The sequence below is a fragment of the Falco cherrug genome, chromosome 13, assembly GCF_023634085.1.
Source record: "Falco cherrug isolate bFalChe1 chromosome 13, bFalChe1.pri, whole genome shotgun sequence".
NCBI classification, from domain to species: domain Eukaryota; kingdom Metazoa; phylum Chordata; class Aves; order Falconiformes; family Falconidae; genus Falco; species Falco cherrug.
This window is the reverse complement of record NC_073709.1, coordinates 4,216,788-4,241,412: the sequence shown is the minus strand read 5'-3', so window position 1 is coordinate 4,241,412 and position 24,625 is coordinate 4,216,788. Positions and strand designations below refer to the sequence as shown.

The 24,625-nt window shown below is 40.5% G+C and overlaps 2 protein-coding genes across 7 annotated transcripts in view; one reads left to right on the top strand and one right to left on the bottom strand.

Annotated features, from left to right (window-relative positions):
* PPP4R3B (protein phosphatase 4 regulatory subunit 3B) overlaps positions 1-21,035 on the top strand; it is a 25,337-nt gene extending 4,302 nt beyond the window's left edge. Inside the window, exons 3-16 of one of the 5 annotated variants that reach the window (XM_055725355.1) lie at positions 3,609-3,707; positions 5,248-5,868; positions 9,326-9,403; positions 10,180-10,296; positions 11,459-11,575; positions 12,039-12,188; positions 13,164-13,266; positions 14,276-14,317; positions 14,934-15,092; positions 15,788-15,957; positions 17,097-17,236; positions 17,667-17,851; positions 18,384-18,508; positions 19,345-21,035. In XM_055725355.1, the coding sequence (XP_055581330.1) occupies positions 3,609-3,707; positions 5,248-5,868; positions 9,326-9,403; positions 10,180-10,296; positions 11,459-11,575; positions 12,039-12,188; positions 13,164-13,266; positions 14,276-14,317; positions 14,934-15,092; positions 15,788-15,957; positions 17,097-17,236; positions 17,667-17,851; positions 18,384-18,508; positions 19,345-19,440 (2,202 nt within the window). In that variant the 3' untranslated portion in view covers positions 19,441-21,035. Of the gene's footprint in view, positions 1-3,608; positions 3,708-5,247; positions 5,869-9,325; positions 9,404-10,179; positions 10,297-11,458; positions 11,576-12,038; positions 12,189-13,163; positions 13,267-14,275; positions 14,318-14,933; positions 15,093-15,787; positions 15,958-17,096; positions 17,237-17,666; positions 17,852-18,305; positions 18,509-19,344 lie in introns of all 5 variants that reach the window. The other 4 variants (XM_055725353.1, XM_055725354.1, XM_055725350.1 and 1 more) reach the window with 4 other exon arrangements.
* Positions 20,415-24,625, bottom strand: part of CFAP36 (cilia and flagella associated protein 36) — a 20,854-nt gene continuing 16,643 nt past the window's right edge. The window contains exons 9-11 of one of the 2 annotated variants that reach the window (XM_055725364.1): positions 24,415-24,570; positions 22,801-22,922; positions 20,415-22,148 (exon numbers count right to left, since the gene is read on the bottom strand). In XM_055725364.1, the coding sequence (XP_055581339.1) occupies positions 22,836-22,922; positions 24,415-24,570 (243 nt within the window). In that variant the 3' untranslated portion in view covers positions 20,415-22,148; positions 22,801-22,835. Of the gene's footprint in view, positions 22,149-22,362; positions 22,923-24,414; positions 24,571-24,625 lie in introns of those variants that run through there. The other variant, XM_055725363.1, reaches the window with a different exon arrangement.

Here is a 24,625-nt window from a genome sequence, read left to right as displayed (position 1 = left end):
AGAAGAGCGTGTCTTCAGTGAGAAATCAGGTGGGTCCATCCTGTGCTTTGTTCCTCCAGCGCAGTTATGCAGGCAGTAATTCTCAGTTCCACGGCTGTAAGACTTTAAACTGCTACAGAAATCCTTAGTGCGAACACTGCCTTCTGATGTTCACTGTCCTTTAGGTCCGCGCTGTTTTCAGACTTGAGAGGAAGAACGTGTGCAAATACTGTCTTTTGCAGAGTTGCCGTCACTCTCCTGAGAACAGAAAAATTTGCTTGAGGCAAAGTGGGAGTTCCTTGAGGCCAGGATTTAACACATTTGCAGGGGTGCTGTTAAAACCAGCCTGAGCAGTTGCCAGGGGGGCTTCTTCACTCCTCTTTCATGCCAGCACGAGTATTCATGTTACTGCATGACAGTTTAGGTGAAGAAACTGATTCCGTTGAAATACCTCTTCTGCTGGGTTAATTTTTATCAGCACACGTTCCCCTGTCTGGTTCACTGTACAGCACACCCGTGCTGGTGTGGTGAGGTTGAGGGCTAGTGCAGGAACAAGGAGAGGTGGCGAGGCAGACATTGTGCAAACCAGTACCAACGCAGAAGAGAGGTTTGCACTAGTCTTAGTTTAAATTGTTGTTCTGAATATCTCTTCTTTTGTTTGTCTGTATGTTGTGTTTGAGTAAATTCAGGAACATTGCTGTTACTCATTGATGGAGCAGCACCGCGAGTGCTAATCTGAGCGGGTGGGAGTGGTAGTTTCTCGCAGCAGCTAGGCCTGGAAGATGTCCGTCTGTGGGCTTTGTGGGCCGGCCTAGGTCATGCAGGAAGTGTTCGCCAGACAAGTAGGTTTTATACTGGTATTGGACAAATATTTTCTTAGGAAATTATCAGTCTTTCAGAAATATTTTTGGAGAAACTCACATAACTTCTGCCTTGTGTGGGCAGTACAGATTGTAATGAGTACCATTCAGTAATTCGAGAATTCTCACAAAATTTTTGAGTGCAGTATCTATAGATGTATGCAGTCATTTTAGTTACTGCACTATTTCTCTTACTTGAATCGTTTTGGGCTACGAATAGGATTTCTTCGTGTGTGTGTCCCTCTTTGTTCATGTATGTGGCCCCCCTCTGAGTCTCAGCTTACCTGGAAGTGTATCGATTTTGAGTGTCAGGGCATCAGTAATTCCACAGAATGTTTCACGATAAGCATTTCAGAGTTCTCTAACAGCCATAGAATTGTACTTAAGAATTCTTATTTTTTGATTAATGTCTGAAAGAGAACCAGATCAGGGAGCTGATCAGACTTTTCAGTGCCCACAGCTGACAGTTACTGCTTTTTCCTTGAAGCCCAGTTAACTGCTCACTGAAATGGCACCCTGTAAACATGGAGATTCAGCTGTCCAGGAGCCAGAGATGAGGGTGGACAGCTGTAAGCAAAAACCGTGTCAGCTATATGAAGCTGTCCCATTTGCGCACGTGAATCAGAGCCCAAAAGCAGCAATACTACCTATTAATATTTGTGACTGTGGAATAAAGGTGCAAGTGTAATATAGGATACAGTAGTATAAATAAACAACTCTCATGAACAGCGTTAAGACCATAGTGCAGTGAGCTCAGTTCTTTCCAGAACTTTAAAGGACTATGTAGAAACAAGAAAGAAGAAAAAAAAAAAAAAAAGGAGTTTGTGGGAGTGCTGCTGGTTTTGGTGTGTGTGACCTGTGATTATGTTTTGAAAGAGGGAAGTTTATCAGTTGGTGGGCATTTGTCAACAATGTTGCTGTAAGAGCAAGATGTTATAGTAAACTTTAAAAGAAAGAAAAAAAAAAAAGGCGAGCACAAAACCCCCAAAACATGCAATTACACATGGATATTAAGAGATTAAGATTACCGTAGAAATAAACTGAAGAATTACTGCCGTATCAGTGATGCTGATTTTCATTCATGTTCCAGAGTGGTAACTGTAGCAGCTGGTTAGTTGTTTATTGAGACAGAGGTGTGTTTTTCAGATAGCTATGCTGGTGAGTTTACCTACTGTCCCGTGCCAGCTGCTTGTCAGCAGTCCTGTCCCAAATGTTAGTCCCCTCACATCTGCCAGCGGAAATACTTACAAGCAGTCCCTGCCCTCTTTAAGCCTGGGTAGCTGTGCTAGCAAACATCTGTTTAAACCACCTAAACTAACCTGTTTATCAAAAACATATACAGAGTGCTGTCTGACAGTAGGTTCATGAGTAGCAGTGATCACTTGGGTATTAGTTATAGTTTTGTCCTGTCTTTGGTGGGTACGTGAGGGACGGGGATGGTTGTACAATACCATGTCATGGGTTGGCCTTTTAGCAGAGTGAACGCTTTAATTGATCAGTTTCATTGTTTCGTGTCTTTTGGTGCACAAAGGGAACCAAGAAGTATCTTGAGGGTAAAGATGCGAGGGGGAAATGACAGCTGCATCTGTTGCTTATTGCCCCTGGAGTTTCCTGAGGTATACTGGGTATCTTTAAGCCAGTCATATATTTGTTTGAGTTTGGTTGCTAAGCTTGGAGATATCACTTTGAATATTTTGTTTACTGTAAAAGTGATGCATAAGGTAAAGACTTCATAGCCTTGATAAGCTGTGTGGTGACTATTGACCTTTGTAAATGTGGGAAGTAAATTACCTTACTGACTATTAAGCAAGGGCTTGCTGGATTTTTTTTTCTTTTTTTGTAAAAAAAAAAAAAAAAAAAAAAAAGATGTGGTAACAGTTCAGGAAGTCAACAAACTTGGCAGAACGTTGAACTATTTTGTTGGAGCTTGTGACATGTACTGCAAAATTAGCAGAGAGCCATTCAGTTTGAACATTTTAACATGAAGATGAGTTTACTGTAGGATGCTGAACTATGTGTTTGAATGTTAAAGCACAGGCTTACATTCCTTACAGTACAGCAGCAGGTGTCCTAATATGTCATAAAAAAATCTTCTATTCAGAAATTCTAGCTGAATCTTCCAGATATACTGTGAAAGTGAAATTGAATTGATGGAGGCAGTAGTGACAGAGAAAAAGAAGCTTGCTCAAACAAAAATACCTGTTGGCAAGATGCTTTTAACTTTAGTAAGAACTTAAAGAATTTTTATATTACTCAGGCTGTATGTCTTTTAATTTAGAAAAGAGTATTTTCACATTAGTTAGGCATTATTTCTCAAGTTGTGAAAGCTGTATTAAACCCTTTCTGAGGAGGAAACACTGTAATACTGGGGTTTTGTTTCTACTTTATTAAATCTCAAAAGACTTAAATTGTTATACTGCAGGTTTTCTTAATCTCCTACAACGTGTGCTTTCCCTTTTCAAGGCTGTTGGCTTAGAAGTGTGTTGCAGAAAAATACCATTATAAGTGCTCTGGATATGAAAAAAGGCATATTTAAATACATAATATATGAGGTAGTGGTCATAAAATAGCAAAGAAAGAAGGGCGATGTCCCTTATGGCAGAACAGGTGATTTAATATTTTAGTGTCTTATGTTCTTTTTTTGACAAGTGTAACTTCTAAATTAAAATTATTTCTTCTGTAGACATATGATTTGGTGGAATGCAGATTAATATGCAGCATAGACCTCTTTCAGAAACAGTTATTTCTTTTTGTTTTTCGTTTAAACAGGACACCCTGATTGTTTGGTCAGAAGCAGAAAATTATGATTTAGCACTGAGTTTTCAAGAAAAAGCTGGCTGTGATGAAATCTGGGAAAAAATCTGTCAGGTACAGTTAACTTTAATATTCTGTTTCTTCCAGATGTTTTTGTGACTTCTGTGACTTTATGTATTGGCTGTAATTTTTAAACCTACTTGTAAGAGAAGCACATACTCGTCATTATTTTCTGTGGCTGTTCTGTTGAAGATCTTAAGTTGCTGCTATTTAGAACAGTAGTTGTTGCATTCATAATTGAATTTCACTCTTCTGAAAAATCAATGTAATGGTGAAACTCAGGTGCTAGGCATGTTAGGGGTTGGTTGTTTTTATTAGAAAGGGAAAATCGAGAGTACTGCATTTTCATTGTTCTTCTGCCCGGCAGCCTTAGGAAGGTGACTTGTTGGAGTGCAGTGGAACTGAAAATGTGTTGTAACGCATAGGAGGCTAGATACTTCACCGTGAGAGACACGGGTGGCATTGCTGTATGAGCACAGCAATGTCAGTGATACTTTTTTTCATCAAGACCCAAGTCTTATAGGCCATCTGCGTGTTACAGGTATTTCAGTCGTCATTGTTTTATTATGAAACAGCGTAGGTTTTATGTTTTCAACTCTGGAAGTAAGAAGTCAATGGCGTTGTGCCTGTGTGTACTTAAAAGAGGAAACCTGGGCTTTCATGTTGGAATTTGTCATAACCTTCTCAGATATTGAAATGATGCAATGTAAAGCTGTTAAGAAGCATAGAATTCAGATTTCCTAGCAGTTTCCTTTGAAAAAACTAGGCGATTTAGATGCATTGTTAATCTTAGCATGTTTTGGGGTATAATGTCTTCTCAGCCAGTTCTGAAAGTAATGGATCCTAGTAACCGCAAGTGTATGTGCCTAATAAATAGTCCAGGTTTTAAATTGGTTTGAAATTGGGGCTGAGCTGATGGCCGGTGTGAGGGGAGGTCTCCCTGGGCTCAGGCGATGTACACCTTAGGCACTGCCATCAGACTCCAGAATTCTTCCTGCTTTGTCCTTTGAGACTCCTGCATAACATGCAGTCCTCCTTGCAGGAGTTAACAACAGGAGGTTACAAATTCTGGATCAGTGGGGGCAATGAGAAGTATAGGATATGTGGAAGACTGGGAAAAGGAGCTAAAGGGACAGATGAGGCGGAAGGAAAGCATAGTGGGACACAATAGCTTCCTTCTCTTGTTCGATTTCAGTACTTGGGACCTTTTCCTGCCTCTGTTCTTGGTCTTTTTGTTGTTTCACTTAATGTTGGTATAGCTGTGGGCTCTTCCTATGAGTTTAAGGCTTCATGTCCTTCTGTTTGAGACACCGAAAGGTTTTGGTACATCCTTCTCTTATTTTGTGCTCGTCTCCAAGGTGCTTCAGATTTCTTATCTGCACAGGTATTGCTAGGGTACTATTGAGGATAACGGTAGGGAATTTTAAATGTAGAATTTAGAGGCAGCAAACTCACACTTCTGCACAGGCAGACATTTTCTAGGCAACTGAAGAAGGTATAGGAGGGCTTACGTGCCTGTTATTCTTGTTACTGACTTGATTATTTTTATGTATGTTTTGGGATGAGACAGTAATTATGTGTGCTTTCTTCTTAGGTTCAAGGTAAAGATCCTTCAGTGGAAGTCACGCAGGACCTTATTGAGTCAGAAGAGGAACACATAGAAGAAATGCCTGAAACTAGTCCTTTGATTGACCTTCCTACTTGTGAACTCAACAAACTTGAAGAGATTGCTGACCTAGTTACCTCTGTTCTCTCCTCACCCATCCGTAGAGAAAAGCTAGCGCTGGCCTTGGAGAATGAAGGCTATATTAAAAAACTACTACAGCTTTTCCAGGTCTGCGAGAATCTGGAGAACACCGAAGGCTTACATCATCTGTATGAAATCATTAGAGGAATTTTGTTCCTCAACAAAGCAACTCTGTTTGAGGTGATGTTTTCCGATGAGTGTATTATGGATGTTGTTGGATGCCTTGAGTATGATCCTTCCTTGGCTCAGCCAAAACGGCACAGGGAGTTCTTGACCAAAACAGCAAAATTTAAGGAGGTTATTCCTATAACAGACTCTGAACTCAGGCAAAAAATCCACCAGACTTACAGGGTACAATATATTCAGGACATCATCTTACCGACACCATCTGTTTTTGAAGAGAATTTTCTTTCTACCCTCACTTCCTTTATTTTCTTCAACAAAGTTGAGATTGTCAGTATGTTGCAGGTAAGTGGGTTTAGTATGGTATAGATGGATTATGTATAGAAACCTCTAGCTGTAGTTACAAAATTGATTACAGCTCTTTTAACATTGTGTAAGTTAATCATACACGCTTTCATTTGCGTAGTGTTTTGAATGCTTCCCCTTATTTCTGATACCTTTTATTTTGTATTTTAAAAATCGTAGATTTCAGGTGAGTATATTAATATTTTTTAATGGCTTGTAAACAGTTAAAGGTTCTTCTCCTTTATTCACAAGTAACATACACATTTTGAGCTGGTTTTGTCTAGGTATTTAGGGAACAAGCAACTTCTTGTATTCTATCTCAAGCACATGTGTGCTGTCCGTATAACAAATTCTGAATCTGATTCAAAAGAGCATGTTCAGAACCATTCCTGTTATACTACTGTTACTTTATGGTACTAATTCCAAATGTTTATGTTGCAGTATAAAGTAGTTTGTTGGGCTTTTTTTCTTCATACTGACATCCAGAAGTAATAATTAATAAATAACCAATATGTCGTTATATCAAAAAAATTACTGCATACTTCGTAGCCAGAAGCAGGCTTAAAAGTAGTTGTGTGACAACCAAGCTGGACCGTGTATGGCGCCTTGGTGAAGAGCTGCATGTGAACTTCGTGGCGTTTTGGGTATTTTCAATTCAATTTTGTTGTGCAAACTGATGGGTACCAGAGTGGCTTTATTCTGTTTCTGATCTGTATCCTTAGCAAAATGGTTCATTTGTGTAGAATAGAACATGATAAACCTGTCGGTTTTGGGCGTGGATAGTCTCTGTAAAATAGGGTGAAATAGGAAAATGTATCAAGGGGGAAGGTAGTTAAAATTGTGGAAAGATCAGGGCACTGGAGAAATAACATTACCATAAGGAATATTTCTAAAGAATGCAGTAGGTGACTGGGGAAAAAAAATCAAAACTACAGAATTGCAGAGAATTGCATGAATAAGCTTTCAGGCTTCTTTCTGGTTTCTTCTTTGTGGTTGAATAGCAGAAAGAAACTCAGAAGTAAATCCCACTTGTAAAATTAATGACGTTGTGTTAAAGATTTTCCTTTTCATTCTTTTGCATACGTTACTTTTCTAAAACTAAAAATAATTTCCGTATTATCATCTGAGGCCACGGTCCTGTTTTCCATTTAAGAGATTTTTAACTCTTTAAAGTTCATTATTTTTCATTTAGGCTTTACCGTACTGAATATTTAATTGTGCCGTAACAGAAAGCTATGATTCCCTGTTGGTTCTAGTACTCTCTGAAGAAAGTTCTGAAGTCCTCTGATGGTTCTTTGCTGCTCTCTCACTGCTGTCTTTGCCACAGTAGAGAGAGTATCTGGCACGTAGGTTTGCCTGTCTGTTTTAAAGACAAATCGAGGCATGCATGGTGGCTTAATGTTGATACTTGCATCGTTTAAGCTGCCTTGAGAATACAAGCTAAGAAGAAAGCACACACAGAAGAGGTGTTTTTGATAGTTACGCTTGAGGAAAATTACATGGTGGTACAGACCCCAGCTTCAGGACTGTTTTCACAGTCCCCTGGTGTAAATCGGCTTTTTGTTGTGGCACAAGAACTCTAAAGCTCCTTTGGGTTTGGTGTACACGTTAGGAGTCTTGTTACCCTAAATACACTGGCAAAGCTCCCTAGGAGAATGCAGTTTATAGGAGTAAGAGATTGTGTTTGCTGCAGCAGTAAAGCTCCTTGCTACGTGCTGCGAAGCAGTAGATCCCGGTGCTGCTGTCCATGAAGGGCAGCATGTGGGAAACCGAGTGAGCACAGAAAACAAACCCAGGTCCAGCCTCGCTTTAGGGCGTCAGGCCTGCACTGTGTGGCAGCCTTATACAAGCAAGAGATCTTTCTGTTGCCAGGTGTTCTGTAGTGGAGATTTTCTAGCCTATCTGTGGTTAATTGTGGTATGGTCATTTTTTTTTTTTTAAACTGGCTTAATTAAGCTGTTAAAGCCAGCAAAGCTTAGAATAAACTACTAAGTCTGTGTATGTTGCGCTCTTGCTCTGATGTTGATTCCAGGTATCATTTGTTTGTAAAGCACTTCATTCTCCACATCTTAAAATACTCAGGAAAAAAAAATCTGTGAGGCTTTCCTGTAATTGTAAAAGTTCTGTATTATGTTAGTCTAATAAAGCGTACGGATTTTAGTAACAGCACACAAAAACAGAAAATACCCTCTATGTTATGCAATGTAATGTTTATATATATATATATTTATTGGAATGCTGCTATTCCATTCATGTTTATTCAATGCGTAAGTAAAGTTTATAGAGTTGAATCAGTGCAGTGATGCATAGTTTTGTAATGCTGTAACATAATGTTACTATTTGCTTTAAGATTTATATTGTATTTAAAAAGTAACAGAGACATTTGATTTGAGAGAATGGCAACACTGTGTTCCACATGGAGGAGCACAGAGAAATCAGCGTTCAGAGAGCGCAGAAAGTGCCCAGTTGACAGGTGATGGAGTTCACCCTGGTTTTCTTGTACCTCTTGAGTATTAGGCAGTGGTCTAACTGAAATGCTTAACAAGAAGTGAAATGTTTTCCTATGTATACTTAAAAATAAATGTCTTGGTAGTAGAGGATCTGAATAAGAAAAGCAAGTAATACTCAAAAGTTTCCCAGATTGGAAAATCCAAACCTCTACAAGTGGGAGAGGTTGTTTCATTGAGGGTAAGGTTAACGGGGACATGGCTGCAGCGACCTGGCAATGTGTAAATCTAGTCACCTTAGCATAGGTGGGCTGAGGAAATGTTTGCAGTGCTGCAGATCCAGAAAAGGGTAATCAATACGCAGGAGGTGTTAAACTGGAGTACAGCATGGTAAAAATTGTATTTTGCTTGGTAGATTGTAGTGTACAAGTGCATCGGTTGCTGCCCTGGAAGGCTACCTGCAGGGCGGGAGCCTGGAACAAAGGCTGTCGTTTTCTGTAACGTTGGTGCGTGGGGGTGTGTAGCAAATCATACCGTGAGTGTGTGGGGTAGGGCAGAGCTGAAAACCACAGCGGGTGGCATGGCAGAGAAGGAAAGGAGATGACATGTTCTTTAGAGAGCAGTGGTTCAGAAGGCAGTTGTAGTAACCATCACCTGTGCTCAGCTTAACGTGTGGTTCTGGTCTGGACCTGCTTCCACCGCGCAGAATAAGCACTGAAACAGGGCCCTGGGAATGATCCTCTGGAATGCGTACTCGCATTTCCCTTTTTTGTGATAAAATAACGGAGGTGTGGAGAAAAAAAAAAAGGGGGAAGGGGGCCGGGGATGACACGGCGACGCAGACACGGGACCAAATCACCCTTATTTACCAAATCTACTAATGCGTATTTTTTTGTTTGTAGTTAAGCTTAAAGTAAGTTGACTTCCTACAGTGTGGGACCCAGTACAGACCTATGATTTAACTTTTAAGAAGCATTGTGTAAGGTGTGTTCTTCTTATGTGTTACACAGGAAGACGAGAAATTTTTGTCTGAAGTTTTTGCACAATTAACAGATGAAGCTACAGATGATGACAAGCGATGTGAATTGGTAAGTCAGTGGTCTTGGTGGTTCTTTGAATGCTTTAAACTGCAGGTCTGGATTAGGTAGAAATACCAAAACTGTTCTGGTTCTGCAGTCACTTTTTTGTAACCCTAGAATCATTTCGACTGTAGCTTTTATGTACTCACTAGCAAGGTATTTCTTGCAAGGTAAGCTCTGATTTATTTGTTCTAAATAATTATTTTATTGTTGAGAAAGCACTAAGCTGACGTCCTAGACCTCAAGTTATACTTTCTCCCAAGTACTCATTAACGTACCACGTCACTTACATTTGTCGTATGAACACTGCCTTTTTCACTGTACTTAAAAGGTCTTTTTGAATGATTATAAAGTCCTTTGACTGTGAGGATTACCAGCAGTCCCTAATAGTTATATCACAAACATTATTGAACCTTGTAGCAGCTTAAAATGCCTTGTTAAAATCTTGCTTTCAGCAAGAGAAGCATCTTTGTTCTAGCAAACAACAGGCACACCGGACAGGAGTGTAAATCCCTCATATGCCAGGTGCGGTAAAATAGCTACAAGGCGACTTGTTTCTGAAGTAAATTTCACCCCTTAAGTTGGTGGCAATTTTTTGTTGGTTTTACTTCCTTTTGCTTTCCTTTGTTGTTGTTGAAGACTGGGGGAGAGAGAACCAGAATGATACCACTTTCTAGGAAGGAGCATACCAGCCAGTACACAAATGGATACAAATTGTAACAGTTTCCTACTTGCAGGGTTTTCTGAATCCAGTACACCTGAGGTTGTTTTTTCCTATATGACAGGTTAACTTTTTCAAGGAATTCTGCGCATTTTCTCAGACGTTACAACCTCAAAACAGAGATGCATTTTTCAAAACTTTGGCAAAGTTGGGAATTCTTCCAGCTCTTGAAATTGTAATGGTAAGTGAAAACATAATGCTGATTTTAATAAAATGTTTTAAACCCACAGCCATTTAACCAGTTTTTTTCTGGATCTGCTAAGCATCTTTGTGCAAGTTTGATTGGACAGCTTTGTTCTGCTGGAAGTTGAAATCCATTGTAACGTTCAGGATCAGAAAACTGTGGACATCTTTCAGAAGTAGCCTGACTTTATCGCTAATGTTATTTTTACTTTACATGAGGGAGAGGTCTGTGATAAATGCAGTCCTTTTGTCAATGTAGCTGAGGAAGAGTACCCTTCAATTTTTAATGTGGCAGCTTGATTTTTTTTTCCTGTTGTTGTTGGAACAGTGCCAAAAAAGTATTTTTAGATAATCTTGAACTGTTAGCTTGTTCCTATCCGAAAGATCACGTAATCCTGTCTTTTCAGAGGTATAAAGCAGATTATCTTAATCAGCTTAATCATTATGTGAAAACATAATTTTTTTCACTCCTTTGGTTCCAGCAGCTGTTGCTGCCTGACCTTTGCAATCATATATCAGTGCTGATGTTAGCCAGAAACTATAAATTGAAGGGTTTTGATATTCTAGAGTAACAGTCTCTGAACTTAGCAAAGGACACCGACTGTCCTATAAAAGTCATACAGCTTTTTGGTGATTAGATAAACCCTAATCTCATTATTCTTTTCCAGGGCTAGACCAGTCCCAGTATTTCCTGTTACGTTAATATTTTAGGCTTAGAAGCTGTACGGTTACCACAGGAAATTACATACCTTAAGTAAAATTATTAATTCTTGTTGCCTGTAAGTAAGTACAGAAACTTCTGTACAAACTGATTTGTACAGTTGGTCCTTTTATGCGAAATCAATAAACTGTGGGTAATGGGTACAGAATATCAGCACCTTAGATATTCTAGTAAGCAGCACAATATGTTTCCTGCCTAAATGAGGGCTAGCAGATTCACAGAAAACCTTACCTTCTTTCTAAAGGAGGGAAATAGTGGGGAAAAGGTTTTGCTGGGGATTGATTTTTGTTCTGTAACTGAATTACTGTGTCTTTCATATAAACTTTTGTAATAAAATGTTCTCAAAACTTTTAATTCCCTATTCTTTGCAGCTTTACTTGATCATAAATACCAAACTTGATTTATTCTAATAAATTGCTTATTTATGTTTTTTAATTAGGGAATGGATGATCTGCAAGTTAGATCTGCTGCTACAGATATATTTTCTTATCTGGTAGAATTTAGTCCATCCATGGTCCGAGAATTTGTAATGCAAGAGGCCCAGCAGAGTGATGATGTAAGTAAAAGTGTTTGGGGCATTTGCTGAATAGACTAATTTTAGAGCAAACAAAAAAAACAAATGGGAGGGGGCGGGGGGAAGAAAAAAACCACTCCAAATTTGGGATACAATATGTGCCCAACAAACCTCTCCAGAATTTGGGATACAATATGTGCCGAAAAATGTAGATACTGGAAACGTAGGGAAAAGTAGATGTAAGATACAGAAGTGTCTGAGCAAGTTGGTTTTCCATGTGTTCACAGCAGTAAGATTGTAGGTCGGCCTAGCAGTGATTTCGGGGGGGGGGGGGGAGGGGCTGTGCTTGACAGAATGCCAGTGTCTAAATACAACACAATTTTTCTGTTTCACTTAAGAAAAAAAAAAAAAAGAAACTTGATACAGAAACTAGGGAAGTCATTCCACTATTGAAACCGTGTCTAGTTATTTTGTGGTTTGTTGGTTTGGGTTGTTTTTTTTGCAGGATATCCTCCTCATCAATGTGGTCATTGAGCAGATGATCTGCGATACTGATCCTGAACTTGGGGGAGCCGTTCAGTTAATGGGCCTTTTGCGTACTCTGATAGACCCAGAGAATATGTTGGCCACAGCTAATGTAAGAAAATACAAAGGGGTAAAGACACTTTACTGTCTCAGCAAAATTAATAACTTGATGTTCTCTGTTACTGTTATTGTGGTCTGAGGATTAAAGATGTGTTTTCTTTTGAGTGTTGTATGTGGCCTGATCAGCTTAAAATTTTCCATTAACTTCTGATAATAAAAGATATGCGTATGTGACGTGGTGCAAGTATTTATCAAACCAAGCGGTCCTGTGCTTCTGGGAAATAGCACTACTGTGATCACGGCTCCTGCGAGCTGGATGGGAAATGGGGAAAGAAGAGTCCAGTAGCGTCTGCCTGAAACCAAATCAGTGGTTTAATACCAATGGCACAAAAAGGATGCAGCTTCATCCAACTGGTGCCATAGTTAGTGGAGGATGTATTTATATTTTTGAATTCCAAATTGCTCATGTGTGTTTAGACAGCAAAGTTAGAATAGGAGATTTGTAGCAGTTCGCTTTAAAACTTGGATCGCTCCTTCCTTTCAGCTGCTGACATTTTGAATCCAAACCAAAGTACAATGTATTTGTAATTTAATGCATACTCCATGTAGGAAAACACGTTGTAATCTTACTCGTATGTTGATACACCTATCTTTATATATAATGTAGTGAAGTGGACCAGATCGTAATTTTTCTTTAGCATAGAAAGGTTTGCATGTTGTTATGGATAAAATTACTGCGTTTAACAAGGGTTTAAGCAAATTTTGTGACACGCGTTGAGTCGCTGATGTATTTGCAGTATATATTTGCATCCGCAGTAGGGATTTTTTTTGGTGCTAGCTAGGTTGGTTTGATGCCTCGCAGGTCTTTTCCCAAAATAAAGACACATGTCTTCATTGAGTGAAGACAATGTTACAGGCCCAACCAAAGAGACACAGGCAGACCTGAAGGAGTCGACAGAGTTGTAGGCTGCTTCTTATGTTACTGCTCTTTATTTAAAAGGTTATATACAAATGCTTGTATTTAATAAGGTTGTGTTTGTTCTAGAAAACAGAAAAAAGTGAATTTCTCAATTTCTTCTACAACCATTGTATGCACGTCCTTACTGCACCGCTACTGGCTAATACATCGGAAGATAAATGTGAAAAAGGTAATGCTGGGTCGGGGTTTTTTATTATTGTTCCTCCCCCCAAGTTCTCAAGGGACTTACAGTCCTGGTAACAGTGATAAGCCTGTGCTGCAAGCTGGGAAGACGCTTGCTGAAAACTGTTGTTTCTCCCGTGATAGCGGTTCTGCGAGCAGACGTTTGGCTAGCCCTTTCTGCAGCTTTGAATGGTAACACGTCTTTATGCTGTGCTTTGTAAAATATGTATCTCTTTGATGTGTGTTGTTAATTGTATACTAGTCTAAAAGTTTACAAAATGCTTTGATGTTCATCAGTGGTTACATGAGTCCAGGCATCCGGCGTGCTCAGGTGATTCACTCTGAAGACGTTTTCACTTGGCTGTAGTACGGAAATGCTGAAACAGAACTCTTCAGAGAAATACAACTTGGAACTCTTTCGTCTTGTTCCTTTTTAATTTTTCCTGGTGACAGCAAAAGAATTGGAAATCTCCGGCACACACAAATAACAGCAGTTTTTGCCTCTAGTACTGTACAGACAGAAACCTAACATCATCACGGTCTCTCGAGTCAGACTTTTTTCTGAGTGCTCTTTCAAAGAGATCAAATCAGACCAGTATGTATTTGGGAAAAACATTTCTTTGGTCTTACCCATCTTCCCATGTTAAGTCAGAAGAATAAATGTTTTATGCATTTTATACAAAAAAACCCAAACATGCAGAATATCTGTACTACTCATTTTGTAATGTTATTTGAAAAATTTAGAGTAGTCACTTTCGTCTAGGTAGGAATAATATTCCTAAGTATGAGGTCACATATTTTCACCTAGCTGAATTTAAAACTTTGTAGTGTAAATTGAATACAGAAATCTCCGCTTGCTTTTTTGCTGTGTGTTTATTCCCCTGTAGCTTACAGAAACTTCTGATTTGATGAAAAGTGTGAACAGCTGGCAGAATTGATTGTTTATCCCCATCTTTTAAATATTTACAGTGCTTTGAAAATCTTTTTCTGATTTTTGTTTTTCTTTTGTTTATCAGATGCAGTAGTTGGGTCCACTAAGAGTAATACAGTTTGTCCTGGTAAGTTTTGATTTACCTTGAGTTTTGAAACTTGTATGGTGTGTATAGTGGTTTTATTTTTTAAAAAAAAGTTAGATATGTCCATTCTTTATTTTTTTAAATACTTTTTATTGGAAGAGATGTAGGTGCTTTGCTTCCCTTTCGACAACAGGAAGCTGAAGAAACATTTTCATCCGCTTTTGTACTGAGTTTCACTTTCCCCACCCCCACCCCAGTCAGCCTTGCCACTGAAAGTTTAAATCACTGTTAGCAGAATATGGAGCAAAGAGACGTAGGCGAGTTCTGCAGTTGGGATTTTTATCTGTGTGGGCTTATTCTTTGAGCATTATGAAGACGTTGCTAATTAGTCTGGACTGCAGTAAGCTGGAACTTGCTGATCCTGGAAGAAGTGCCACTGCCAGTTTAGGGTGATTTTTGTGACTGGGGGGGGGAGGGGGGGGGAAGCCAAATTTGTGTGTGGTGGTTTGTTCTGACTCAGTGTCCCGCTTCCTAAAGCAATCCAGTGTGCCCTTAAAAACATGTCAGGAACTGCAGTAGCAGCTGAGCTTGGTGATGATTTGGTGCATGACAGTACTTTTTTTGTCTTAATAACTTAAGGCGTTAATATTTCTTGTAGATAATTATCAAACGGCACAACTACTTGCCTTAATTTTGGAGCTGCTTACTTTTTGTGTGGAACACCACACGTATCACATCAAGAATTACATTATGAACAAAGATTTGCTAAGAAGAGTACTGGTCTTGATGAATTCAAAACACACATTTCTGGCCTTGTGTGAGTATGGAGCTGTTGTGATTTCTTTCTTCAACCCTTTGTAGGTACTGCGTGGGATGTGTATGAGTAGAAGTGTATACTTAAATCCAAAATTCATGTTCATTTCCTACTTATTACTGACTAGCTGTTAGGTAATTTTGGAAGAATGGCAGCAGATGTCTGTTGATGTAGACCAGTGCAGTTTATGGTGGGAGGAGGATTGTTGTATGTTTTGAAGCCCGCAGTGATCCTTTCAAGTCTTTATGAGAGCAAGGGTCATATGAGCTGTCTTATCTCATTTAAATGGAAATTCTGCCATTTCTTAATTACATCATAAATACAGTGCTCCTGGTGGAGAGCGAATGACATTTTGTGAACCTTGGTATCTATTGGGGCTGATTCTGGGAGGTAAACACAGAAGAGAACGGGAAGGAGCTAACAGTTTAACTTCACGTGTGCTAAAGTTTATTGCTGTCGTATTTCAAAAAGAAATTCATGGACCCTGATCCCATTCAAATACCAGGAAGGTCAAGGAACGGAAGAAAGGCTGCCTGTCAGCAAATGTTTCTTCTGAACTTTGAGGAAGTGGTTTTTAATGTTCTTGGTTTGGGGATGTGTCTTCCTCTAACATCAGGTTTGCTCCGTTCTTTCCAAGAGAAGCAGGTCGCAGCCCTGGCATGTAGTTATTAAATTCTTGAATTTCTTTCTTCATACAGGCGCTCTTCGCTTTATGAGGAGAATAATTGGTCTAAAAGATGAATTTTATAACCGTTATATCACCAAGGGAAACCTGTTTGAACCAGTTATAAATGCTCTGTTGGATAATGGAACTAGATACAATCTGCTCAACTCTGCTGTGATTGAGCTGTTTGAATTCATCAGAGTGGTAAGTTAAGCAGCTTCTTCAGCTCTTACACGTGTGCAACATCTCAGGTAGAAATAATACAAAATGCCAATCTTTCCCTTGAAGTAGTGTATTAATACTTAAAATCAAAAAGTGGAAATCCCATAGATAAATACCCAAATAGAACGGAGCCAGTAAGCTGCCTCACGCTGGTTTTACTTGATTGTCCCGGTACAGAGTCTGTGTCGGCCCCATTTATGTGCAAGTCTGCATAAAGTACCCTGTGGGTTAAGTTCTGCTGTGTGCTTGACTGTGGTGTTCGTCGGCCAAACCTTGAAGGGAGGAATTAAGTGACATATGTTATATGTGAATAAGCCTGGCTGGGTGTTACTGGGTCTAAACGAGGCCAGTTTGACCGTAAATTTGAATGATCCTTGTCCTTTGAGATCCTGCACACGTGTGCTTTCCTAGCCAGTGCCAGCTCGGAATCGGTAGCTTTGTGGGAACAATGTGAGCGTGGACAGGAGAGGCCGGGCAGCCGGCTGCTTGTCTTGCTGGGGTGGAAAACAAGGACTTGCAACCCCTCCTGAGCTGTGGATGCCTTGATGCAGGGAAGTCTCGGGGAAGCTTTGTGGCCTGTGAAAATGAAGGGCAGTTTTTAGTCATGGGATATCGTAGCTGGTGTCTTTCTCCAGCCAGAGGAGAACGCCTTGTGTCTCTGGGTGCCTTTGCCGGCGCAGTATGAGCGTTAAGGTTCGCCTGAGACAGCGGGATGTGTCAGAGGATGAGTGACCAAAAGGTGCCTAATCCCGCGTGTGCGGCTGCAGTTACTGGGGGCTAGAAAGAGGGGTGCAACTCTGGGGGGAGCGAGGCACAGCTAAGCTCGTGTTTCTCTCAAGAAGGCTCAATTCTAGATAGCAAGCGCCATGCTTTAATCAAACTGTCACCGATAGAATTGGGGCGGTACTGAGCATATGGTCTGTTTATATGGGAAATTCAATAATTGTTTCTAGATCTCAGCTTTTCTATTAAGGAAGAAGCTGATTACTTCGTGTTTGTTCTTTACAATAAAGTTTCGACTCGGGATAATGAATCAGTTACTTTTAAAAGCAAACTCTAAAGCTTTTTGGGCTTCTGCATGTTAATATTTGAGACTGAAATGCCATTTTGTTCTTATGCAGGAAGATATCAAGTCCCTTATTGCACATATAGTTGAAAACTTTTATAATGCACTTGAATCTATCGAATATGTTCAGACATTCAAGGGACTGAAGACAAAATACGAGCAAGAAAAAGACCGACAAAACCAGAAACTGAACAGGTAAATGACAGTGCCATTATGTAGTACTGCTGGCCAGTTTTTTTCCTTCCTAGAGGGCAGAAGCGGCTGAAGGCTGGGATTGGGGTTGGTTTTCAGTCTCGATGAAAACTTCTTCAGTTAGAGTAACGCCCATCTGGCTTCCCTTGGGGCCTACTGTAGTGGAGTTCATATTTGTGAGTATATTAAATGATACATTTGGAAAACGCTCAGCTTACGAAGGGCAGAATCTTCTTCTGTCATTCAGAGCTGGGGCTCTGTCTGCCACCTGGGGTTTTGGCGACGCTTACGCTGATGGTAGAACCGGGGAGGGAGCTGGACTGCCTTCCCAAACGCACTGAGTTCACTCTGAAGCAGCAGGAGCCGTTTCCGGTCCTGGCCGAGTCTGGAACAGCAGGCAAGACTTGAATGGCTTGTCATGTGTCTCTTACAGTGTTCCATCTATATTGCGTAGCAATAGATTTCGCAGAGATGCAAGAGCCTTAGAGGAGGATGAAGAAATGTGGTTCAATGAAGACGAAGAGGAAGAAGGTGAAGCTGTTGTGCCTCCAATTGAGAAGTCAAAACAGGAGGATGATTTTCCAGATAGCTATGAAAAATTTATGGAAACTAAAAAAGGTATTTACACAACTTCAGCTGGTTGGTACTGGAAGTGCGCTCTGGCAGATGCCATGTCAACAAACCTGTTGCTTGTGCTCTGTATCATAAGCAGGAGTAGGGGTATTGCATGGAATTAAGTAATGAATTCCTAACGTGTATTTGCAAGCTAGTTTAGAGTTAAAATACTGAGTTAAATTGCACCAAGCATGCCTCTGGTTTAAATGACATTCAAAAGCAAAACTTTATCTGTGCTTGTGTGCGCCAAGTGAGCAATGTCCCCAGGTCCGCAGCATCTGTGCCATTCCTGGTTCGAATGCTGGCGTGCTTTGGGTGAGGTTAGTAGATGAGCTGTTGATTGAAACAACTTTAAAAAAAAAAAAAGGGCAACCTTTGCTGTGTGATTATGCTGTGATGGGGATTGTACTCCATGGTGTGCAGCTGATACTTAAGTACGAAAATGTTTGTCCCTCAGCTAAGGAGAGTGAAGACAAAGAGAATCTTCCAAAAAGGACTTCAGCTGGGGGATTCAAATTCACTTTTTCCCACTCAGCCAGCGCAGCCAATGGTGCAAACGGTGCAAACAGTAAATCCATGGCAGCTCAGACGTCACCAGCAAGCTCCAACGGCTCCTCTTCAAAGAACACAACCCTGACCACAACGGTGACAGCCACCAAGGTGGGAGAACTCGCACAAAAGCTGCTGTCCTGGCGTAGGCCAGCGGGGCGGCGGCGTGAGGTTAGCGTTAGCCTCTAGGCAGGGTCTTAGGTATCAATTCACCCAAGGCCCTGTCTCGTTAAGCCCTCAGTAGTTTTGGGTGAGGTTTAAGGCGGCGTTAGGTGGGACTGGGGTCTGTTGGTATGTCTGCTGGGCACAGTTTAATCTCGCATCTTCTGCATAATTTAACTGTTCCCACTCCTCAGCTTTTAAAACTGCCCAGGTGCTGCTGTGTGTGATATACAGACAAGATTTGGGTTTTTTTCTGAACTACGTTAGTGCCTTCCCTGGTGGACAACCATTACGCATTTTTAAGGAGATGAAGTATAGTGATACCTCTTTTATGTCATACAGTCGTGCATTGTTTTACTCTAGCCTGTGCAAACTCCTAAGAGGCTGCAGGAAAGTGTGGCAGAAATGTTCCTGCACACACCACAGACTTGCCAGCAAAGCGGATGTGCAGTGTACACATCGGCTTGCGTGGCTGTCCAGTGGGGCGCTTAAAAAGTGATTTTTTTTTTTTTAAATAATGCTGAGGCCAGATGCAGCAGAGCAAGGAAGTTCCAGCGTTGGTTTTTTTTTTTTTTTTTAACCTTGAGGTTCAGAAACCGTCTCAAGACAAGTGGGTATTTGAATGAAAAAGGCATCGCGAAGAAACCTCCTGCTGCAGGCTTGATGTCCTGCAGAGGTTGGCTGGGGAGGAATGGACTAACGTGGCACTTTCCTGGGTATTTTTTTCCAGTGTGCAAATTTCTTTTTTTTTTTTTTTTTTCTTTTTTTTTTTTCCCAATTGGCAGGGAAGTCTAGTTGGCCTAGTGGATTATCCTGATGATGAAGATGATGATGAAGAAGAGGAGGCATCTCCAAGGAAAAGACCACGTCTGGGTTCATAAATGAAACCAAAACTTTGGAATAAAAACTTTTATTATGGGGTTTCAAATGCTGCAACTGTTTTAAGAGCTAAAAAGAACCTGATTCAGAAAGCTTTCTCCCATGAGTATATAAGATAATGCAAGGAGTAGCAAAAGAAACTCAGTATATCAGCTAGAAAGGGTTAGTTCTGTAAACACAAAGCTTCCAAGGAACTTAATATCTTTCTAGTTATTAAGGAGTCTGCCATTCAGGCTGTCAAAAAAAATATAAAAATATTAAAAAGTGGGTTAGTATTCACAGAACCTGGATGATGGCTTCTCAGCAAGGAAAGTCTCAGGTGTCGGGAGGGCAGGGGGAGGGAACGGTATGGTAAACACTTTTTTAAAAATATTGCAGGGTTTCCCCAGTGTTTAACAGAACTAAGAAAAAAAATAATTCAAGCTAAAATTTTGAACCCAGTAATCTTAATTTTGTAATGGTGCTGTCAGTTGTGTTCTTTTAGCAATGCCTCTTTTTAAAAAAAAATTCAAGGGAAAATTTAACTGTTTGCATAAGAACAATCCAGATTTTGGGACCATGTATTACCAATGAAATCGCATTTCTCATGGTTGGCGGGAGGGACGCTGCAGTTATAGTGCATGTTGAGTTGTTGAAAGCAGTTCAAAATGAGTTTTAATTTCTATTTTTCAAGAGGAGAAGACAGAAGCTGGATTCAAAATGGATGGTTTTCCTTGGGTTTTTTTCTCAGACATCCGGCAATGTCTATGCCAAGGAATGATTGCTTCCAAAATATCTCCAGGAGCTGCTGGTGTCAAAGCGGTGGCTGCCACGGCACACGCCATAGCTGTTGCCTTCGCCTTGCGGAAGATGCCGCATTTGAATCACTTTCTGTGGTGTTAAAGGAGCTGCCTCTTGGAGCAGCCCGCCGCTTCCCCTTTGCGAAACACTAACAGGTTTTTCATAGCAATGAATTTAGCAGCGTTTTAACACCAAAGTCACTTTGGACCAAGACAGAACGATTACTAACCCAACACCGCTCTCCGAGGCAGAATCAACAAGCAGCACCCCGAGTCTGGGTGTAATCCGAAAGCTGCTTTTTAAAAAAACAAAAGCACATTCCACGTAGGTAAGCAAACTGTGACAAAAATAGATGAGTTGACAGAGGCAAACAGTCCAGGTTTTATTTTCAAGAGCAGCGAGCGAACTGTAAATATTTTAATGTTAGTTTGCCCGTTTGTGATCTGAGATCATGATGAGAGGAAGTTTCCCAGCGACAATTGATGTGTCAGAAACGCTGAAATATGAAACCAGCTGCAATCCACCACACAGATCACTCTTGTCATACGTGTTATGGGTCCATTTCTCCTGGAATAGTTTAAGCTGAAGCAGTTTCTCTGTTTTGGAGATTTTTGTAGTTAGTTTTAATTTTAGCTATTGTTTGGAAAAAGATGGGCTGTCTGTGTAGATATGAAGTATAGTTTTTTTCCATAAAACAGAAGTTTATTTTGTATTAAAAATACCACTGTACTTGTTTTACACCATTTGTATACATGTGGTGATATTAATGCTGAACTGTAAAATTCAGGAATTAAAATGTGACCCTGTAATTCCATAATTATTGCTTTTGTTTGGTTTGTTACACATGGTAAGTTAACTCAGAATTTTAAATGTGGCCATTTTAGAGTATTTTTGAAGATTAGTTATCCGTGCAGTTCTAAAAGTAACTCTATACCACTAGATGAAATCCCACAGGGAACGTGTGAGCTCTTCCCGACACAGAAGCTGGACACGGGCGTTCCGAGGGATGACGGTTCGTGTGCGTGGACCTGGGGACAGTGGTATTGCCCTTCACGGCACCAGGCAGCCAGGAATGGGACTCCTGAGTTTTCACCTGTGTGATGAAGCACCCAGTCAGCTCCAAACGCAGAGCAGCAGAGGAAGTGTTTGCCGGTAAAGCATGGCTGCTGCATCATTGCTGTGTGCTCACTCTCCTGCTGACCATCACCTGGGTTTCTTCCTGACGCGTCCTTTCTCTCCTCTGGTAAAGATGATTACCTTCCTCCGGCACCGCACACGCTACTCGAGCGGCAGTTACGCAGTATGTGCCTTTACTAACCTGAGGCTGAAAAATTGTGGCACCTGCTCTGCGGACCCGAGCTGTCCTGATTCTCTGTAACAGCCACCCAAAGCACGTTCTCTGAGGGTCTCTGACTGCAGCGTGTCAGTCCTTGCTCTGCTCCCCACCACCCCAGCTCTTCCCCAAAGTACTGCCAGGAGCTTTAAAAATACCTTCAGACCAGCATGAGGGGGGGGTCACAGCAAAAACAAGAATGTCATGAATTTTTATAGCTACTAGAAAAAGACTGTGTAAAGTGGCATTAGATGTCTCATTTTAAAACAAAATAAACCACCTAAATTCCCTGTAGGAGGTGACGTGCAGCACTGTCTCTAACTGGCTTGTGTCCGGCCGTCACCCCGTAGATGGCGTTTCCCCGTCTGACCTGGTGGGTGCTGCCTGGGGGCAGCCGCGTTCCTGTGCCTGGGGTCCTTCCAGTACCGCTCTTTTTGGAAAAGAAAAGAACATCTGCCAACATGTATCAGTTATAAATGCTATTTTAATAAAAAGTTACATGAAACTTGAACTGGTTGTTTTGTTTCTTCTAATGTGAGTTACTGGTGCAGTCAGCCATGTAAGGACATCCTGCAAAAGCCTCTCCCTGCTTCAAGTCTGTCAAAGCCAAACCAGTAAACAAGATTTTAAAAGATTTCTACTTTGAATTTCTCATGACACTATAAAGCAGTTACTTTACTTAAAAGTTGCATCTAAGGACAAGTAAACTGCCCCAAAAGTATGGAAAACAATGTAATCCAGAGTTCATCTGTAAATGTCTTGACCCCAAACTGCATTATTTTTCAGAAAAATAAGATGATCATAGTTGCACTTCTTGTGGAATTAGACTTTATTACATTGCACAGCTGAAAAGTAGCAAATTTTTTATAATATTCTAGTAAAAGGAACAGAGTTGTTTAATTGAAAAATAAAAAAAATAAAGTTTTTAACTCAGAACTGTTCACAGAGGAATTATTTTAACAGATCTCAGTATCTGCTTTTGTTCCGTCTGCCATCACGTGGCTGAGGTCAGTACTGAGGCAGCCTGCACGCTGCAGTGATGGTCAGGGGCCTGGCCGCTGAACAGGGGCCAGGGAAAGTCATAGTTTCCAGCATTCTGGAAAGTCTGGTTTTAGTGTATTCCAGTGACATTTTAAATACTTATTCTATAAAAGTACTGCGTTGCTTGTCTGAAAGTTCTATAAAACAAAGTAATATTGGAAAACAATCCATTCAATTATTGATTATATAATTGATTCTAAAGACATACTTGTGTTCTTGAGATCTGCAATGAGCTTCTTAAAATTACCGCTTATTAATAACTTCTTCTTTCAGTTTTTCTGCAAGCATTTTCCTCTTCTGCAGTAACCTTTGCTTCTCTTCTGACATTTCCTAAAGACAAAGTGGAAAGAAACACAACACTGATAAACTGCGTGGCTTTCCTGGGAGACATCCTGACTTCTAACGTGAACCGCTCCCCCGGTGTGAGAGCGTGGGGGGGGGGCTGGTAACACCACTTGCAAACCTGAGGCTGCAGCAGCCGTCCTTCACACTCACCAGCATCATATATATATATAAAAAAAAAAAAAAGTATTACTGTTCCATCTCTGCAGCAGCAGATCACAGGATGCGGCTGACTGGCTCTGCACAATCTGCCTTTTTTCCACACCTCAGCTTAACCTGGGGCTGCCCAGTCATTCCTGAAGTTCCCCAATCAAGTGTTCTGAGCATAATAAAATGCTCAGCCACTCTGAAAAATACCCGAGCTGACAGGAGGCCCTCTGTCTTAAATACATGGTTCTGTAAAGAAAAGTAATTACTTTTTTTAAAAAAAAAAAACAAAGAAAACCAAAACAGTAACACCTGCACAGAACAATGTAATAATGTCATCTACTCGTTTCCTTACTTGTGTTGAGAGCTTTCACGCATTTATTTTCATATAAATGTAGATCAAACCTACTTGTGGTAACCATAACGATGATTAACAATAAAAAGTTGGGTTTTTCCTGATAAAGATGTCTGTATCAGTAGGGATTTGGGGGATTTTTTATGGCTGTATTTTCTTTCCCCAATAGGATTTACCTTTTCTTTTTCTCCCCAAACTAGGTTTTCTATCATCCCCACAGCTCAAGGATTTTTGTGATTTTAGCACTTGTTTCAAGTCAAGGAACGTGTCTGTTCACTCCCTAAGCAACTTCACACACGCCTCTGAACAGAGAACAGCCTTTGCACAAAGGCAACCTTGAAGAATGGGCAAACTGCCAGCGGGGCTGCTTCCAGCAGCACAGCATTCTCCTGCCCCACGCTTCCAGCCCTCCCACGGACCTGGTTTTTCTGTTGGCAACTGGGTGGACAGCAGCATCCACCCTTCAGAGGGCCTCGTCTTTCTAAAAGGTACCATCACCACAGTGCTTCCATTCCAGTGCTCGATGCACAGAAATCAACGATTTCTCCATTTTAAATAAGCACAAAACTCTCAAGAAAAAGAGCAAAAGAACAGAGCAAATTTGTTACCTCTGTAAAATAAGACTTTGCAAAAGAAAAATGTTTCTCCTGTTTCAGCTGGGGAAAAAAAAAATCCCAGAGATTTAAGGGAGCCCAAACAGTAGGTCACAGCTTAGGAAAAAACCAGTATTTTAGCCGTTCATAAACTTAATCATGAGGATTTGGTGATACAGAAGCAAAATAATGCTAACAATCACTAAAACCTCTAGCCTATAAGCTTCTGCAAAAGGAGTAGCTTGGAAATGCTTCCTCTCTGCTTCCCCCACTTGGGTTTCTTATTCTGCTGCAATACTCAGCAGCAACACTGACATTGTCACTGAAATCATCTGTGTTTCTTCTATAAAGTGGTCACGATGATTTAAATGTTTGAATCCTTCACCTCCTTAGGAGACGATTCCTCTTCTTTCTGCTCAGAGTTTGATGGTGACAGTACATTATTTCTTGACTCTTTCTTTGTAGCCATCAGCATGTCTCGTTTCTTCTTCAGGTAGTCCTCTCGTTGCTTCAGCTGCTGTTTTTCAAGTTCTGACAAATTCTGGAATTATTTTTTCAAATACATTTTGAAATTAATTTTTGGTCTGCATGTTATG